The following is a 19,742-nucleotide window of genomic DNA, read 5'->3' as shown; positions in this document are numbered from 1 at the left end:
TACTAAAAATACAAAAAATTAGCTGGGCATGGTGGCACGTGCCTGTAATTCCAGCTGCTCAGGAGGCTGAGGCAGGAGAATTGCCTGAACTCAGGAGGTGGAGGTTGCGGTGAGCCAAAATGGCGCCATTGCACTCCAGCCTGGGTAACAAGAGCGAAACTCCGTCTCAAAAAAAAAAAGATTTGTGGAAAGAAGAAAATTAAAAGAAGCAGAGATTATGTTCATGACTGAAAGATAGCTTGTGTTAAGACCTTTTTGTGTCGTCTTCTGTGACTTTTTTCTATACTTTAACAAAAATATTGTCATACTTCAATAATATTTTATAACTTTTTAAAAGTTGAATTAATGTAAACATATTTTCTTGTTTAAAATAGATCCATATCAATCCATTCTATAGATGTAGCTGTAATTTAACAACTTCTATATTACTGCATATTTTGCTTGTTAATAATTTCTTGCTTCATAAATAATGGAAGGACTAATTTCTTTGTATGCATTTTTGCATATCTTCCATTATTCTTCAGAATACACTACTACTAAAAGTAGAATTGTCACATTAGAAAAATGGGCTAAATATTTTAAAGTCTTCTAATGATGAATTTTTGCACATTTTTGTACATATATTTAAAATCTTTCCCCTTTATTTTTCTGACTGAAAGGATAAAAACTGATTTAAAAACTGATTATAGTATATGGGATCTTAAAATGCTGTTTTTTTCTTTTTTCTTTAAATGTTCTGATTTTTCTGCAAGGAACATGCGTAGTTTTACAGCCAAAAACCTGTGTTGTAATCAAAGGTAATAGAGTCTCCAAAGTGTATTTTAAAATTATAAATATCAGCATTTACTTATCATTGATGCCGTTTCCTAGAGCACAACTTGTTTTCTTAGTGCATTTCTGTAATTATCTGATACTCTTGTGATCCACTGAAGAGGAATAACACTAAATGTCAGAACTCAGTAGGAAGTGGTTTCTTTCTAATTTCATTTTTATCGGTTACCACTAAACTCAGTAGCAGCCTGGTTGGTATTAGCATTAGAATGCTGGTTACTAGAGACTATTTGTTGTTCTATTTTTATAATTTTACGTAGAATTTCTGTAAAATTAAAATTCTGTAGAATTTTAGTTATGGTGTTTGAAAATTGTATTTGTTTGCTGAGTCTTTGTTTCGCCGTCTCTAGGTCCTCCGCTTGAATTGCCATCTTTCTACATGACTCCATCTCATCGCCAAGTGGTGTTTGAAGGTGACAGCCTTCCTTTCCAGTGCATGGCTTCGTATATTGATCAGGACATGCAAGTGTTGTGGTATCAGGATGGGAGAATAGTTGAAACTGATGAATCTCAGGGTATTTTTGTTGAAAAGAACATGATTCACAACTGCTCCTTGATTGCAAGGTAAACTTTATTTTTTATTTTTTTGAAATGAAGAATTGTGCCTGTATGTTTTATTTATCCTTTTGGTGTTGTAATGTGTAGAGGAATTTGAATTAATATTTTATCTTCTTGTATTTAAAAATTCAAACATCAGACATTTCCTTTTCCTGGTTGTTATTCGTCTTCTGAAATTAAATAGCCATCTTTTTATCCAGTTTTTAAAGAAAAGGCTTAATATAAAAGACAAACTTTAGAAATTAGACTTTATAAACGTTTTTGGAGGAAAAATGTAAACTTTTAGTAATAAACCTAATTTCTAACTATATCTTGCTGCTAAGCTTATATATATTCTCCTTTAGTAGTCACATGATATTGACTCTCATCAAAATATTGACTAATATGATATTTTAAGGTATTTTGCCTTCTCCACCTACTAGTATAAAAGAATATAACATCTGTATGTACTATCAACCTCATGATTGGTGTGAACTCCTAAATAATTAATTCAAATAAACTTTATAAAGTATAATAGACTAGGAAAATATATGATATTATCACTTACTGGATACTTTATTTTGGTAAAATTTTTTACCTCTAGACATTGAATTTTCCCCTCCCTTTCTTCTTTTCTTCCACCTACCTACAACTTGGCTTATATTCTTACTTCAGTAAAGCTGCAGCTTTCAAACTCTCTGCTAGGGCCTCGTAAGGTAACATCACAGCAAATTCACAGGGGTGCTATGAAAGATTACTGAAAAACGAAAAGTTTTGAATTGACATTCAAGTCTCAGGGATTCTCTGAGTTGAGATTCATAACTTACAAAGTCGGCTATTTTATAATTTCTATTTTATAATTTTTCTTGAGATTTCATGTCTACTAAAAGTGTATTTTCATTTGTATCTTCTAACATTTAGAGTAGATGCTTGATGCTTTTAAATCCTTTCCTACTAATTCCAACATGTGGATCATCTTGTGTTTATCACCATTGGCTGCTTTTCTTTTAAATATGGTTCATATTTTCTTTTTTTAAAAAAATGTTATTTATATATCTGGCAATGTTGAGTCGTAGACTGGATGTTATGAACGATTTGCTATGGAGGAGAGATTGGTAAAGTACAATCTATGAACCAAATCTGGCCCACTGGACCCATGAACTAAGAATGTTATTTACATTTTTTAAATGGTTACATTTCAGATGGTTACATAATTACCTACCTAATATTCTCAATATTGCTTCGTAGCCAGCAAAGCCTAAAATATTTACTGTCTGGCCATTGAAGAAAAAGTCTGCTGACTTCTGACTCTGGATTCTGTTGTATTCCCCTGAAGAGAGATAACTTTTGTTTGGTTAGACAGTTAGCTTGGCTGAACTGACTCCTAGCTCTGTCCCCTCTGGTAGGCAGATGCTAAAGTCTTGGTTTCTGCCCTGCCTACAAGTGTAGTTCAAAATCAGTTGAGATCTTGGTGCATTTTATACATAGAAGTTTGGGTTTGCAGCCAGACTTCTTTCTACCTCTATCTTGATTTTTTTAAGCCAATAAGATTGTGAGTTTCTGTTTGAGTGGGGCCTACCCTTGGGCAAAAAATCATTAACAAAAAATCTCCTAGTTATTTCGCAAATTAAATCCCGAAAACCCTTGTTTCTCATATTAACTCCTCTTCAGTTATTGCCTGCTTTTGATGAATCTTCATGTGTTTGAATGATTGTCGTTTTATAATTTGTCAGGGGCATATAATTGTTAGCTGTGGGAAGGGTAGTTTAATATGAGTTACTCAGTGATTACGAGAAGCAGAATTCCTCTATGAGGGGATAAGATTAATCATTAGAAATGATATATTCATTGTTACACTAGTTTTACTGTAGCAGTAATTTCACATGCATATACATATGTCAGAATTCATTACATTGTACACTAAGCAGTTTATTGTATAAACAGACAATAATTGATATATAATTCCACAATAAAGTCTTAAAAGTGGAACCATTTTCTGTGTAAAAGCTTTGATTAATTTAGAACTCTAAATTATTTGACTATAAAATAGGTAGATTTACTTTATGAGTCTATTTCTGCAGGTCATGCTTAAATTAATCTAAATTATGTATAGCAATACAAAAAAAGTTAATTTGAAGGATAGCAAGTTAGCCTAATATTTTTTTGGTAGGGACATTTGACTAACATGAAAATCTTTCATATGAAGACTGAGAAAGTTCTTTATCTATATTTTGCACCAGAATAATAGTAGAGGAAAGAAATACGTGGTTATTGCATTGGTTAATCTGAAATTCCTATTGATTTTTCATTGATCTCTTCATGTCTTTGCTTCCTCATCAGTAAGAAACGGCATTTTTTTTAGGAGATGAAATTGAAGCTATTTCTTCTTCCTTTTTTTAAATGTCCAAATCTGCTTCTTCGAGGATTCCTGGAAATTTTATTCCAGTGATTGGTTTTAGACATTAAAAGTATTGCTAAAGTTATCCAGAAAAATTTGCAGATTTGGAGATTGAAGGAGAAAAAAGTAAGAAAACTGCAAACTCTACTTCGATAGTGTCATACTTTGGGATGCTGGGCTTTGGCAGTTACTGTGGTATAAAATGAGTACTGGGTGTAAGAGTCATTGTAGAACAAGAAATGAACATTGTTGTCTGATCCGAATCTGAGGTTAGATTAATTTTAGAGTGTCCAATAGGCATCCAATAAGTAGTAGTTCTGGTTATTTAAGAATGTAAGAACAATTTTATTTCAAATTTATGTGTGTTACTTTTATCAAATGGATACTAAAGAATTTGAATGTAGATATACATTTTTGGGATTTAATTTAGCAATAGGAACCACCTTAGGTATTTTTTTGAGCTGGGGGGGACACCATGAAAAAGTGACCATATCAGTGAAGGTTCTGTGAAGTAAGACAGTGTTTGGGAACCTCTGGATTAAGGAATGATTTTTTTATTGCCAAAATATATTTCTTCCTAGTTCAGTAAAGCCTTTTAAAGTATAATGTTGGACAAAGTTAAATTTAATGTCAAACTCTCTTTTTGTGTCACTCTATCTTAAAAATACTAATTCCAGTATGTTTATTTTTCTAATTTAGTAAAGACAATAAACATTTTCTTTGATGATTCATAATATAAAAGTGTCTTGAGTCTTTATTAGAACATTTGCTGTAGTCATCAATTATTTAGGAGACCGGACACATGTGTATTAACTTCAGACATCATTTTATAAGTTAATTAAAATGATACATACTTTCTGTCTAATTATTTCTTATCATTTGTGTCTACATAACCAGCAAAGCATACTGGGTCCTGTGGGGGGAATAAAGGTTAATTGAAGGCTCTGACATTTGCTCCTTAATTAATAGGTTTTATATTAGAGAATTATGATTTCATCTTGGAAATTGGATTTACTGACAGCCATTTAGAAATACAGCTGTTTTATAAATTGAAATATACCTTAACATGGAAACCTTTTGTGAAAGTATTAATTGGTAATTTACTAAATCTTTTTAGAGAGGCAACTTATTGTTTCTAGTGTAACCCTTTATATTTTACCTTAAACATTTTCTTAATTATGTAACTTCATAATTTCTTTTCATGTTTGCGTATTTTCTTCAGAGTCTGTGAAAAGGGAGATGTAGCTTGGAAACTTCTCCAAGTTTTGTTAAGAATGTATGACGATGTTTCTGCCTTTGGGCTTGCCATTATGTGTGTCTGTGTGTTTTTTTTTTTTTTTTTTTTTGGTGAGACAGAGTCTTGCTCTGTTACCCAGGCTGAAGTGCAGTGTTGCTCTCTTGGCTCACTGCAGCCTCCGCCTCTGGATTCAAGCCATCCTCCAGCCTCAACCTCCCAAGTAGCTGGGATTACAAGCATGCAATGCAACACCTGGCTAACTTTTTTTGTATCTTTAGTATAGATGGCGTTTCACCATGTTGACCAGGCTGGTCTTGAACTCCTGACCTCAAAGGATCCACCCACCTTGGCCTCCCAGAGTGCTGGGATTATTTGCTATTCCTGTTCTGTGAAGTGTTCTTCTCTCCCTGTTTGTTCAAGGAGAATTCTCATGCACCGTATAGCATTGCAGTTGATTCATATCAATCAGGTCTCTTATTGCCCTGATCGTATATTTTAAAGATCTCTTTGCTTTTTTGTCTTGACATTGAAGGACTTAATATCATTTATTAAATTCATTTTTATATAACAAGTGCTTACCCCACAATGTACATTCAAAAATATTTGCTAAATGAATGATTGAGGCCCATTATTGTCTTCGTTTTCGCCTAATTATGTTTTTTCTCTTTTTAAAATCTTTATGCAGCGCCCTAACCATTTCTAATATTCAGGCTGGATCTACTGGAAATTGGGGCTGTCATGTCCAGACCAAACGTGGGAATAATACGAGGACTGTGGATATTGTGGTATTAGAGAGTTCCGCACAGTACTGTCCTCCAGAGAGGGTGGTCAACAACAAAGGTGATTTCAGGTCAGTGTCATGGAAAATACCGGAAAAGTTTAATTTGCCCCAGATCCTTTTATTGTCTAAGATACATTATTGGTTTCCTATCCTGAGTAACACAATTTGAGAACCATCCATGTCTGAGGACTACCCTTTAGAATAATGATTTCAGAATCACTTATGGAGATGAACAAAAGAGTTGCTTGACCTCTACTTCAGACCTGTTGATTCAGAGTCTCTGGAAGTAGAGTCATTTTTAATAAATGGTTTTGTTGTATAAAAGCTACTGCCTTAGGGAAAAATTTGGGAAATTCTAGTACAGATTTCAAACAGGTTAAGGTATTTTCTGTGTTTTTTCCCCCAGTGGCTCTTTTATAGATGAACACTAGAAGGTCTTATATTGCTAAGGTACTTTTCACTGCTGGTGGTTCAGTAGGTCTCGTAATTAGAAGAAGCACATACCTAATTTTCTCCCCTTGTTCAGTTCTTCTGGAAATCAAGCAAGAAGGACTTTGGGAAATGAAAGCTGTTGGGTAGCCTGAAACTTGGGGAGCCACAGAATCCCAAATGGGATTTGTTGAGCCCTGTTAAGATAAACAAAGGGAGTTATTTATTTATTTTTGGTAGAAAGTTGAGAATTTGCAGGAGATGACAGCTTTTACCTTAAACTCTCTTTATTTTCAAAGGTGCTTTAAAACTTCCTTAAATATGTTGTTTACTTGATCTTATTTATGTTCAGGGATTTAAAAATGAGTTTATAGTTGATATAAACAAAAGGAAATATGTTATTCTTTGAAGAAGCATGATGATCGTTTATTTCCTAGCTGGCCTCGTGTCTAATGGATTCAGTTGTTACCTCCTGGCTGTAATCTTAGTGTTTGAAGGGTTGGAATATGCTTTGGTGTTAATCTTTCAAGTCCACAGTAAACAAGCAGTAGCAACATCTTTATCTCAGCTAGTTCATCATTGTTCTTTTTTTAAAAAATTCTTGACATGAATATATGGAAATCAACATTTATTATTGTCAATGGATAAGTTTTTTATGTAGATTAAGTATTGATCTGTAATATTTATATTATGCTTTTAAGTGAAATGTGTGACATTTATAATTTTGTTATATTCAACATCTTTTATTGAATAGTCCTAATACAATTTACTATTCATGATAGATTTTCTATTTTCTCATAGTTTTTGAGTGCTTTACATTTTTAAAAATAGAAGATTTGTTTATAGATCAATGAATTATTTATCTTTGGCACTCCTTAAGATATTATGCAATTAAACTCCCATTGCATTAATAAGATTGAGTTTAGTGTTGCCTGATCTATTTTTGTGGTTTTTGTCATGAATTCTATTTCAGTGTGACTGATAGTATAATTTAGTGGTTTCTATGATAAGTATCAATGGTAACCTGTATTAAACATGTTGGATGTCATGCCCAGTTTTGGAGACGTAGAGCTCAAATAACAAAGGTTTCTCCCAGCCCAGTTTTGATGATCCGTGTCATAAGGTTGTATTGACATGACATGTCTTCGTTTTTAATTTTTTTCTCTGCTATTGTTATTCCTGATATACCTGGGCCATTTAGATTTTCTTGTATAATTTTCTCTTCGTCTCTAGATGGCCCAGAACATTGGCGGGCATTACTGCATATCTGCAGTGTACGCGGAACTCCCATGGCAGTGGGATATATCCCGGAAGCCCACAGGATGAGAGAAAAGCTTGGCGCAGATGCGATAGAGGCGGCTTTTGGGCAGATGATGATTATTCTCGCTGCCAGTATGCAAATGATGTCACTAGAGTTCTTTATATGTTTAATCAGGTAACTAGAAAGTCTTCAAGTTTATTTGGGTTGTGGAGAAGACATGGTATTTAAACCAAATATGTAAAGTTGTTTTTTTTTTTTTTTTACTACTAGGTAAAATATAAGCATTTGGTGTTTTTACTTTAGTTGACTTAACTGTTTTCAGGATCAGGTCTATCTTAACCACTAATCAAGGTCCTCTACGGAATTCTTCCTTCCCAGTCACTGTCTCCCTTTTTGCCTTTGTTGGAATACCTTTTTGAATCTGTATCCAGCCACCGGACAGAATTCTAACCATCCTTCAAGTTCATATTGAAAGCCACCTCTTGGATTCCTTTTATAATCCCTTTGTCTAAAGTGATCATTTAGATACTCAAACTACTTTTTGAACATGCTTTTTGTTATCTTGGGTTCTGTGCATCTTTTTAAACCTTACCAGACTATAAGCAAGTGGAAGATGGCTTCTGTGTGATGTATTTTCTTTTGCCCCTTAGCACTTCGTAAACCTTTTTGCAATGTTTGGTGCTAAGTCAGTGTTAGAGTGAACAGATAAACAAATGTAAAACGTTAGTGGCTGGGCATGGCAATAAAGATAAGTGCCAAATAACTAGTCCATACTCTTGTGCAGTATGAGTTCCTGGGGAGGTATTGATCACTTGCAGCAGGAGTACTCAGGAAAGACTTTATTAAGCAATTGGGATTGAGGTATGTGTAGAATTTGGATAGGCAGGGAAGATATAGATGGTGAAACTTGTTAACCTCATGTATTTTTATGTATTATTGTATTTCACTCCAAGCTTAAAAAATTTTCCCTCAAGTGAGTTTCCATTAAAATTCCAGTTTTCTTGAGTTTGTCAAAGCATTTTTAAGAAGGCCATGATGAGTAAATAATAAAGTTTTTATTATTTGTTGCTGTTTTGAATTGCAAAGTTAAAATGTCAAGATTGTGTTGATCATTTTGGTAATGACCGTTTTGTTGACCATTTGTGCCTTTGAAATGCAGATGCCCCTTAATCTAACCAATGCTGTGGCAACAGCTCGGCAGTTACTGGCTTACACTGTGGAAGCAGCCAACTTTTCTGACAAAATGGATGTTATATTTGTGGCGGAAATGATCGAAAAATTTGGAAGATTTACGAAAGAGGAAAAATCAAAAGAGGTACTTTTCTAAATTCAGATTTGTAGCATGCAGTGTCAACAAATGGTAGTGTGACATAGTTCAATCTGATTTGTTAAAGCCTGTTTACTTTTGTCATATTTGAACTAAGCACGCTTTTAAGTTTCCAGAATTGTTTTGCTGAGAAACTTCTGCCTCTTCTCTTATAATGACCTGTTTGTTTCTGGGATGGGGAGAGGTGAACTCTCAGTCTTACACATTAAGGTCCAGAGATACGGCAGAGGTAGCTGGTAAGAAAGCAGTGTTCTGCCTCCACGCTGTGGCTTCGGCCGGGCTGCTTAGTTCAGCCTGCTTGATTTCTCTTCTCCACACACCCTTCGCTCGTCATTTGTAATGGGAGTTTTAGTCACCCGAATCTTGTAGTAAGTTTCTTTTAATTGTCCTTGTAATGTCTTAGAGCAATGAGAGTCTGCTGGGGCACTTTGCTGAAGTTCCAAATGGTTGGAATATACAAGTTTTAAAAATGCAGTGAGTTCTAAACGTGGCGTATTTTAACAGGACCACATTAAAACCATGAGATGCTTGTCCATGTGATATCCTTTAGGGGAAAAAAATTGACAAGCACAGTTTTCAGAATGAATGAACAGCAAATTAACGATGTTTTGAATAATTTGCAAGGGGCAGAATTAATGTTCTTAAGCTTTACGTTTAAAACTTCAGGAGAACTTTATATGTACAATTTCTTTTGTAATATAATCACTTATAAAGAAATGAATTCTAGAGGTAGAGGGAAGGAACCTCAAGCAAGTGGTAAACTGAAGCCCGCACTTAGGTTAGGGCAGGCCTGAAAACAGAGCCCAGAGCCCTGACTCATCCATAAGAGTTTTCTGTAGTATCACTTTCGCCTTTTCATATAATTTGGTCCTGTCTTTTTTTTTTTTTTTTTAATTACGCTTTTAAGTTCTGGGGTACATGTGCAGAATGTGCAGATTTGTTACATAGGTATACACGTGCCATAGTGGTTTGCTGCATCCATCACCCTGTCATCTACATTAGGTATTTCTCCTAATGTTATCCCTCCCCTGTCCTCCCACCCCCTGCTATCCCTCCCCTTGCCCCCCACCCCGACAGGCCCTGGTGTGTGATGTTCCCCTCCCTGTATCCATGTGTTCTCATTGTTCAACTCCCATTTATGAGTGAGAACTTGCAGTGTTTAGTTTTCTGTTCTTGTGTCGGTTTGCTGAAAAAGCAATGGGGCAATTGCTTTATAATCTGATTGAGCCTGGCCAACATAAGCTGGAACTTTTGTTGTCTCAGGATAGGACTAAAAGCTATCAAACTGCCAGAGCTAAGTGATGTATTTAGTGGAGCCTTTTAAAAACAGTTGGAAGGTTTTCTGTCCAGCTTTATCTATGTCCCTGCAAAGGACATGAACTCGTCCTTTTTTATGGCTGCGTAGTATTCCATGGTGAATATGTGCCACATTTTCTTTATCCAGTCCATCATTGATGGGCATTTGGGTTGGCTCCAAGTCTTTGCTGTTGTGCACAGTGCCATCAAAAACATACGTGTGCATATGTCTTTATAATAGAATGATTTATAATCCTTTGGGTATATACCCAGTAATGGGATTGCTGGGTCAAATGGCTTTCTATTTCTAGATCCTTGCTTCTAAAAGTGCTCTGTACACAACTGTGGGGAAAGCACTGGAATAAACAAGACCTGCATATTTCTATAATGTAGAACTTCTTAGATCCATTAATATTGCTAAAATGTAAATAATAAGCCTTTTTTTCTATGAATCATTCTGATATGTTTTTATATATCAATTACATACACACACTTATACATCACATATATATTCTAATATATATTACATAATATATATTTAGATATATCAACATATATAGAATGCTCTTTTAGATATATCAAAAGATAGATCATTAAGATTTAAATGTAATATTGCTTGTAATGCAGTGACTGATGTACAGTTCTTTGGCAGTTTAAACCACAGGCCATAGCTTTCACTGTTCATTAGTGTAGTGAAAATAAATTAGAAGACTTAAGGGCTTCATTTATATATATCCAAATATATGTTATATATCTCTATATTAATATAGATATGTTCTTATATACTAGATCTATCTATAATATGTTAGATATATTCTTATATAAGATTGATATCTACATATTATATATATGTAAATAAATGTATTCTTTTATATATATAATATACATTTATATATATAAGAATTAGTATCTTGCATTCTGGTGGAACTGTGGCCCTAGTACATTAGGTACTTTACTTGGTAGGATGTAGTTATTAAGGGAAGGAAAATAGATATTTGTATATAAATGGGACTTAGGCAGATAGGCCACGTCACTTGTCAATGGGGTAACATTTCATTTGTTTTCTGAACTTCAGGGGCCATGATTTGCTAATAAGTGCCCTGATACTTGACTGCATCTCTGAGCTACAGACCTCTTTCCTGCAGTAAATTTTCCTTGCGCTGGGAGAAGCCACTTGAATTCTGGCTCTGTGATTAATATTGTGCTCCAGTTTTGCTTAAGATCACAGGTTAGCTGCCCGCAGGATTAGCAGTCATTTCTGGGAGTGGGATATTTCTAGTTATTAGAATAATTGCAGTGGTATTTGGAATGAGGACATGGAAGAACATTCAATATCAAAGAATACATGTTGATGATGTGACCCTGTTTTGCTCACGTCTCAATTTGAGCCACGTGGTATCCAGAGGTATATATTGAACTGTTTGCCAGCATGTGGAAGAATGGTTGGCTGCATTGACAGGTTCTTAGGTGGAAGCATTGTATTGAACTGGAAATAAACATGTTTCATTAGTTATTAATTAACCATGGGTCCCTTCTTCATTTTTCAAACGGGGATGTTATTTTCTCTGTATAACTTGAAAAGTGTATGTGTACAAATACAGGTGAACAATTTTGCAAAATACTTGCAAAACTTGGATGTAACTTTATTAGGTCATGAAATTTAACATTTTTATAACCTCAGAAGCTAAGAAGGAAGTCCATTTAAACAATCACGAGTTCATCAGTTACTTCTGTAAAAATTTAGTTTGAAGAAGATTGCTGCCACTTTTACTGGTTAACATAGGATGGAAAAGTTATGATTATCTTTGGAAACAAGTGATGGCAACTTATTAACTGTCAGCATGAGAAACAGGAAAATATTCAGGATTGAATAATTGAGATACAAATATAATACTGCTTGTGATGCAGTGACTGACATACAATTCTTTGGCAATCTAAACCACAGGCCATAGCTTTCATCATTTATTAGTGTAGTGAAAAGAAATTAGGTGACTTAAGGGCTTCATTTTAAGTTAATTACCACAGCATGCAATTATGCCAAGTTATCCTAAAATGCATATAGCTTAGACAGACAATTAATTAATTAAATTGATTTTTGTATTATGTCTAAAACTTATTCTTTTATGGGTGATTTTATAACTAAAGTATTGTGAGGGCAATTGCTTTTTAATCTGTGATTGAGCCTGGCCAACACAAGCTGGTCCTTTTGTTGTCTCAGAATAGGCACTAAAAGCTATCAAACTGCCAGCCCTAAGTGATGTGTTTAGTGAAGCCTTTTAAAAACAGTTGAAGGTTGTCTGTCAGACAACAGAAGCATCTGTTACGTATTTACTAAAGTGATTTTTCTTATGAAAACAGTATATGTATTCATTTTATAAGATGAGGAAGTTATATTTAAAGATTAGATTTGATGATGCTTTCTGGCACCCTTATTGTCTCTTACTTTAAAATATGTGAGTGAGATATGCACCTTACACTAGTTTATATATAACTTTTTACACATGTATGGCTTTTTCATTTATTTTAAAGTGTCATCACTTCTGTATTGACAGTTATGACTGTCTTCTTTTTTTTCTTAATCTTGCTTGCCAGACTTTTCTTCGTAAGTAAGCTTTTCTACAACATTGTTCCTAAAACTTGACCATGCATCAGAATCACCTGCTGGATTTGTTAACTGCAGAGATTGTTGCCCAAGTTTCCCCTCCCTGCCATTCCCAGTTACCATTTCAGCATGTCTAAAGTGGGTTCAGAGAATTTGCATTTCTAGTCAGTTTCAGGTGATGTTGGGGCAGCATGACTTTGACACAGGCTTTGAGAACCCCTGTAGCATCTACATTTTCTATTGTTCCTTTTACTTATTTTTTGGGGGGGAGGGGGTCAACTTTTTACGAACTTTTTCTTGGAAATTTCAAAAGTATAGGTATTAATTATCATTAATACCTGTGTTATAACTTTGCTTAGCTTCAATAGTTTTCAACACAGCAAGCCCTCACTTCAGGTCATTGATAGGTTCTTGAAAACTGCAACTTTAAGTGAAATGATCTATAATGAAACCAAATTGACCATCTGCTAATTGATGTAAATAAGACTTATAAAATTCCTAGAGGTCATTTCTTGTCACAAAAACAACAAACTTCCAAATAAAGACTCTAAACATTTCTAATATTAAACATTGAAATAAGTGTGACCCATACATACATTTGAGAAAGATTAATAAAAACAAGATAATTATTTACTCACTTTATTAGTCAGTTTTCACAGTGCTAACAATGGCATACCCGAGACTGGGTAATTTATAAAGGAAAGACATTTAATTGACTCACAGGTCAGCACATCTGGGGAGGCCTCACAATCATGGCAGAAGGCAAAGGAAGAGCAAAGTTATGTCTTACATGGTGTCAGGCAAAGAGAGAATGAGAACCAAGTGAAATAGGAAACCCTGTATAAAACCATTAGATCTTATGAGACTTATTCACATGGCAGCGTAGCAGTCAAATCTTAAAGCTGCAAAATGATCTCCTTAGACTCCGTGTCTCACATCCAGGTCACATTGATGCAATAGGTGGGTTCCCATGATCTTGGACAGCCCTGCCCCTGTGGCTTTCAGGGTACAGCTTCCCTCCTGGCTGCTTTCACAGGCTGGCATTGAGTGTCTCTGGCTTTTCCAGGTGCACAGTGCAGACTGTTGGTGGATCTGTCATTCTGGGGTCTGGAGGACAGAGGTCCTTTTCTTGTACCTCCACTAGGTGGTGCCCCAGTAGGGACTCTGTTTGAGGGACTCCAACCCCACATTTCCCTTCTGCACTGCCCTAGCAGAGGTTCTCCATGAGAGTCCCACCCCTGCAGCAAACTTCTGCCTGACATTCAGGCATTTCCATACATCCTCTGAAATCTAGGTGGAGGTTCCCAAACCTCATTTCTTGACTTCTGTGCACTCACAGACTCAACACCATGTGGAAGCTGCCAAGCCTTGGGGCCTGCACCCTCTGAAGCAACAGCCTGAGCTATACCTTGGCCCCTTTTAGTCATGGCTGTAGCAGCTGGGACACAGGGCATCAAGTCCCTAAACTGCACACAGCATGTGGACCCTGGGCCCAGCAAACAAAACCATTTTTTTCTCCTATGCCTCCAAGCCTGTGATGGGAGGGGCTGCTATGAAGACCTTTGACATGCCCTGGAGACATTTAATTTCTGCAGCCCATTTGAATTTCTTCTCAGAAAATGGGATTTTCTTTTATATCACATTGTGGGGGTGTAAATTTTCCAAACTTTTATGCTCTGCTTCTCTTACAAAATGGAATGCCTTTTATGGCACCCAAGCCACCTCTTGAATGCGTTGCTGCTTGGAAATTTCTTCCACCAGATACTGTAAATCATCTCTCTCAAGTTCAAACTTCCACAAATCTTTAGGGCAGGGGCAAAATGCTGCCAGTCTCTGCTCTAGTTCCCAACAAGTTCCTCATCTCCATCCCAGACCACCGCAGTCTGGACCTATAAGTCTCTAGGAAGTTCCAAACTTTCCCACATTTTCCTGTCTTCTTCTGAGCTTTCCAAACTATTCCAACTCTACTTGTTACCCAATTCCAAAGTTGTGTCCACATTTTTGAGTATGCCCCAAAATTTTCAGCAACACCCCACTCTACTGGTACCAATTTATGGTGTTAGTTTGTTTTTATGCTACTGATAAAGACATATCTAAGACTTGGAAGAAAAAGAGGTTTAGTGGACTTACAGTTCCACATGGCTGGGGAGGCCTCACAATCATGGCAGAAGGCATGGAGGAGCAAGTCAGATGGTGGCAGGCAAAGAGAGAGAGCTTGTGCAGGAAAGCTTCTCTTTATATTACCATCGGATATTTTAAGACTTACTCACTCGTTATCATGAGAACAGCATGAGAAAGACCTGCCCCTGTGGTTCAATTACCTCCCACTGGGTCCTTCTCACAACACGTGGGAATTGTGGGAGTTACAATTCAAGATGAGATTTGGGTGGGGACACAGCCATACCATATTAATAAATGTTGGTTGACTGGGGCCATTAATGAGAATGGTCTAATGTATCCTTAAATGTGCTATTTGCTTGCTTCTGCCATGTGCCCAGGATCAATACCAGAGCTGGGGACTCATTTTAAAATTAATTCCTAGCTTGAGGCTTTTCTGAACACAAAAGTTGTGTGAAGGACCTGTTTCAAGGTCAACTTGTGTTTACAAATTTCAGGGAATAATTTTTGTTTACCTCCTTTTACCTCTTGCCCAGGTTAAAACAGGCAGGTTTTCTTGCTGTTTCCTTCCATGAAGCTGAGTGGTTGCTGGCTAGGCCTGATGCTGGAGGTGGTGTCCTTTGAGTTTCTAGCTTTGTAACGGGATCTTCTCTTGGTACCCTGCGTTGGCATAGCCAAGGCACCCAGTAGAAATCAAAACATACTTTATGGTCATCAGAGTTCAACCTCAGAGCTTTTCGGATGTCTGCTGTTCTCTGGTGGCTGGGTTTTGGAGGAGGCTGTATTTTCCTCCCTCTCAGTGATGCATTTGCAAAGATAACTGTTTTCCTTTCAGCAATTTTGTCTTTCTGCTGGAGAGTTCTCCAGAGTATTTAGTCCTCTGTACTTCCAGAAAAGGAAGGGCACATACATGTTTGTAATCTCATATATTTCAGTAACACCTTAGGGTAGAATCAGTATTTTGGGGTATTTTATCTTTTAATATAAAGATATTTGCAGATTAGCACAATTACAGCTAAATTTATTGTGGTTATTATTATTTTTTTTTAAGTCTTGAATGTGTGGACTTTATGAGGATAAGGCATGAGACCTGATGGTAACACATCATCTCGTCTGAAGAATTATGGTTATTACATGATCTGAGAACTACTGCCATGACCCATGTGCCACATTCTTCTCAATCTGTTTTTCCCCTTCCACCCATGGCTTCAGTTCCTCCACTGTTATCCTCATCCTCATCATTCTTGTTACTCCCATGCCTCAGTAAAATCAGAGCTTTACTCTTTGCCACAATCCTGATGACAATCACAGTCAGTCTTGTTAATATCCAATCCTTACCTAAGCAACCTGCTGAAAGTGTAGGATCTAGTGGCGCATAAGGCCAGACATGAGTTCAGAGTGACAAATACACTTTTAAAACTTGATTTTCAAAATGCAGCAGTTCCGTAGTTGATCAGTGTAATAACATATCTTGAAAAAGGTGTGATCTCAATATTATACTTAATTTGGAACCAGGAGATCATCGCGAAGATGACTTAAAGTTAATAGGATTAGCTGCTTCAGTAATGATGATGCTGTCAAGCTTGAACTTCATTTCCTGTAGGTTCCTCTATTTGTCATCTCCAAAACCATTGTTCCTCCTATGCCTGTGTCTCTTAATTCTTGCTTTTCTGGTTATTAGAATTAACAGAAGTGTTCCTTTGCTGCTTGATGATTGAAAATGTACATATGAGAGGGCACAGATCACTTGGCCTTTCTAAAAATCTCCAAGAATTGCTGAATTTATATTTTTACTGGGTATGTGAAGAGAATTTTCTTTTGCTTTTCTTTTTTTGTTATTTTACTGTAGTGTGAGATGTTCTGAGCACTTAGAGGGTTCTTGGTCCCATTTTACAAATGAGTAAGCTGAGGAGGCTGATTTGCTCAGGAACATCTAAACTTGTAAGTGACAGACTTGAGATCTCAACCCAGGAGTGGTGAACTCCAAGGCACATAGATATTATGTCTTCAGTGTTAAATACTATACATTACATATCATGAAGTTTAATTTATGTATTATCCATTTAATATGACAACATCAGAAATTTGTTAAATTAACAGATGTTTTAGGCCTAATTTGGATAAAACTTGCAAGTTACTTGTATATTAAGAACATGAAATATCCTGTCTCTTACAACATTTGACATTGAGCACTTTCTTTCCCATTGCTTGGTGTATTTGTTTCTTCCACATTTAATCTTTGATAAAGACCATTCACTCCTGTTTTAGGTTGATCCTCCCACTTCACTGTGACAGGTGCAAGAGCAGGTGCCTGAGTCCTTCTGACCCTTTTGTGGCTGGAGCGGCCTTCAGGGAATGAGGCCAAGGAGAAATCTGATGCTTTCTCTTTACACTGGTTCCAGTTTTTAAATGAGTTTTGTGTGTCAGATTTCAGGAATATTTTTTGAATCCAATGTAATTTTTCATGCGTTGTTACCCCTTTTGTGTCCCTTTCTGCCACCATGACAGATTCTGAGCTATTTCTGTAACCAAGCTATAGAAGCATATAACATTTTATGATTATCTGCTCTAGGGAGTGTTTTGGCAACAAATCCCTTTCCTCCATTCTTAGCCATTTGGAGTGAAATAATGAGAAAAACAGCTTGTTCTTAACTAAGGCAATTACTCTTGTTAGCCCTGTACCTTCTTGGAGGTATTTGTGGTTTTTTATAATTATTAACACAAGTTAATTTCTTTACTGGCATTATCTAGCAGAGCATAGCAGTAGTTCTTTGATCATGTAATAATGATGCTTTTTTAAGACAGATGATGTCCCTATCAGGTCTCATGTCAGGTCTCCATAAAATTCCTACATTTAAAACTTCGAAGAAGTATTAAACAATAAGTTTAATTTTAACTTTGCTAATCTATAATCACCTCCTGTATTTCAGTGGTGTCTTAGAATAAAATCAATATTTTTATGTATTTTAAAGTTTTGCATCCATTGGGAATTATATTAATGTTTTTGATAGTCATAAAGCATATTTTACCATGTTATCTCTTTTACCTTTCATTTTTGTGTAAAATCTTAAAATAACAGTAAGTCAGAATAATAGACAAAATCTTAACTAAGTTATTCCAACTACTGTGAATTCCCATTAAGAGTTGGGACTTAATAGTCTAGTATCTGTATAAATGGCTGTTTGACAGATTCAGTAATTAACATAGCAAGAGTCAATACCCATCTTTATAGCTCCAGAAGTAAGGGCTTCTAATAGAATGACATTCACCCCCATACCTGTTTGTTACTAGGAGCATGTACTAGGATGCTAATGTTCCAATGAATCATATCAAATGAACCAACTGAGGATTCTGCAAAACTTGATTCCAGGCTCTTCTTAATTATTTGTCAGTTGATCATGTTAATGTCTTTGGCTTGGGGGGATAGACCCCTTGAGAATGTGTTAGTTCATTAAAGTAGGGTGTTTGGATTAAATTTCATTACTCTATATCGTACTTTCCTCTGCGTATTTCCTTCATAGCAGTTATCACAGTATAAATCTGCTTTTATAAAGCAGATTTATGTGCGTGTTTTGCTTTTTCTTCACCAGACTATAAGGTGGAAGATAGAGCTTGTTTCTTTCGCTGCTGTATCCCTGTTGCTCCGGACAGTATCTGGCTCACATTGGCCCTCAATAAAATATTTAGTCAATGAACAGTAATCATGAACATTTAAAATGAATTTTGATACATACTGAATAAATGGACATTGATAACTGTTGGCTTCTATATCAGCTCTTGTACTGGTGAATAAGGGCATAAATAAAAGATATTTTGTTGTCTCTACCCTCAAGATGTTTACATTGGAAGTAAAATAAGGGCAGTAAAAAGTCAGAAAACGTCGTAGGATTAAGCAGAGAGAGTGGGACTTCACAGAGGATCAAGTGGCAGTTTAGTTGGAGGCATTACTCCTATTTTTATGCGAATGTAGACATACAAATACAGCTCTCCTACTGCTTTTAGAGTCTGTCATCTTAAAAGAGAGGCCAGTTTTGGGATTAAAACAGTAAGAGTGCCAACATTTTTTGAGTGCTTGCCATGTGCCAGGCACGGTTTCAGGAACCTGTTTTTTATTGAAACATAATCTCCACAACATTAAAAAAGATAGACTATTATTACCCGTTTTTACAAAGAAAGGAAGCGGAGATACCAAGAGGTGAAGTGTTCAGCCTAGGTACTCACGGTCAGCATTTGAAGTCCTGTCCCTCATCTGTGTATTCGCTGTGGTTGCTTCACCCTATGGTTCCAGGGTTGGGATCTGGTGGATTTCCAGAGGCCTGACTTTTTTGGTAAAGTGAACCAGCGTGAATGGACTGAACTTCTTCTAAACCCTCTTCAACCCCCATAATTATACATCGTGTGCAGTGTATTGGATGCAAAACGGGATTGAAATCTCAGCCGAGATCTTCTGGGATGATCAAAAGACATTTGTTAAGACAGCCCTGGCTTTTTGGCTTCACACTGGGGCTTAACGCCTTTCAATGCTTACTTCTTGATTAGAGGTCCAGCCAGCTTGCAAGTTCTCTGATCTTACCTCTGGAATGTTTCTGTTGTTCTTTCTGCCGCACATCTCCCTCTTGGGAACGTTTTGCTCAATACAAAACCCTCTTGATACCAGTATGTCTCATTAGCCCCAGACAGTTCAGTGTATATCTCTGAGATGGGATGTACAAGTCACAGTAAACAATAGTCGGTTGACTTTTCTGTGGCATTGCCTGACAGATGTTTACATCTGTAAGTTATGAAGTGAGTGAAAAAAAAGAATCCAATAAATGAAACAAATAAAAAAAAAACAAGCAATGGAAAAGTGCATTTATTTTATCAAATTGGATCTTAAAAGCATTCATTGAATTGGGAGAAAGGGAAGAAGCAGTTCATTCAAGGCA

The 19,742-nt window shown here is 36.1% G+C and overlaps 1 protein-coding gene across 1 annotated transcript in view; it reads left to right on the top strand.

Annotated features, from left to right (window-relative positions):
* The window catches only part of ADGRA3 (adhesion G protein-coupled receptor A3), a 128,653-nt gene that overhangs the window by 69,297 nt on the left and 39,614 nt on the right, over nucleotides 1–19,742 (top strand). Inside the window, exons 7-10 of the mRNA XM_039468361.2 lie at nucleotides 1,182–1,395; nucleotides 5,689–5,853; nucleotides 7,447–7,648; nucleotides 8,634–8,789. Of these exons, the coding sequence (XP_039324295.1) occupies nucleotides 1,182–1,395; nucleotides 5,689–5,853; nucleotides 7,447–7,648; nucleotides 8,634–8,789 (737 nt within the window). The remainder of the gene's footprint in view (nucleotides 1–1,181; nucleotides 1,396–5,688; nucleotides 5,854–7,446; nucleotides 7,649–8,633; nucleotides 8,790–19,742) is intronic.

Source organism: Saimiri boliviensis, chromosome 3 (genome assembly GCF_048565385.1).
Source record: "Saimiri boliviensis isolate mSaiBol1 chromosome 3, mSaiBol1.pri, whole genome shotgun sequence".
In the NCBI taxonomy this organism is placed as follows: Eukaryota; Metazoa; Chordata; class Mammalia; order Primates; family Cebidae; genus Saimiri; species Saimiri boliviensis.
Note: the sequence above shows the minus strand (reverse complement) of the source record. Positions and strands in the feature narration are given on the sequence as shown.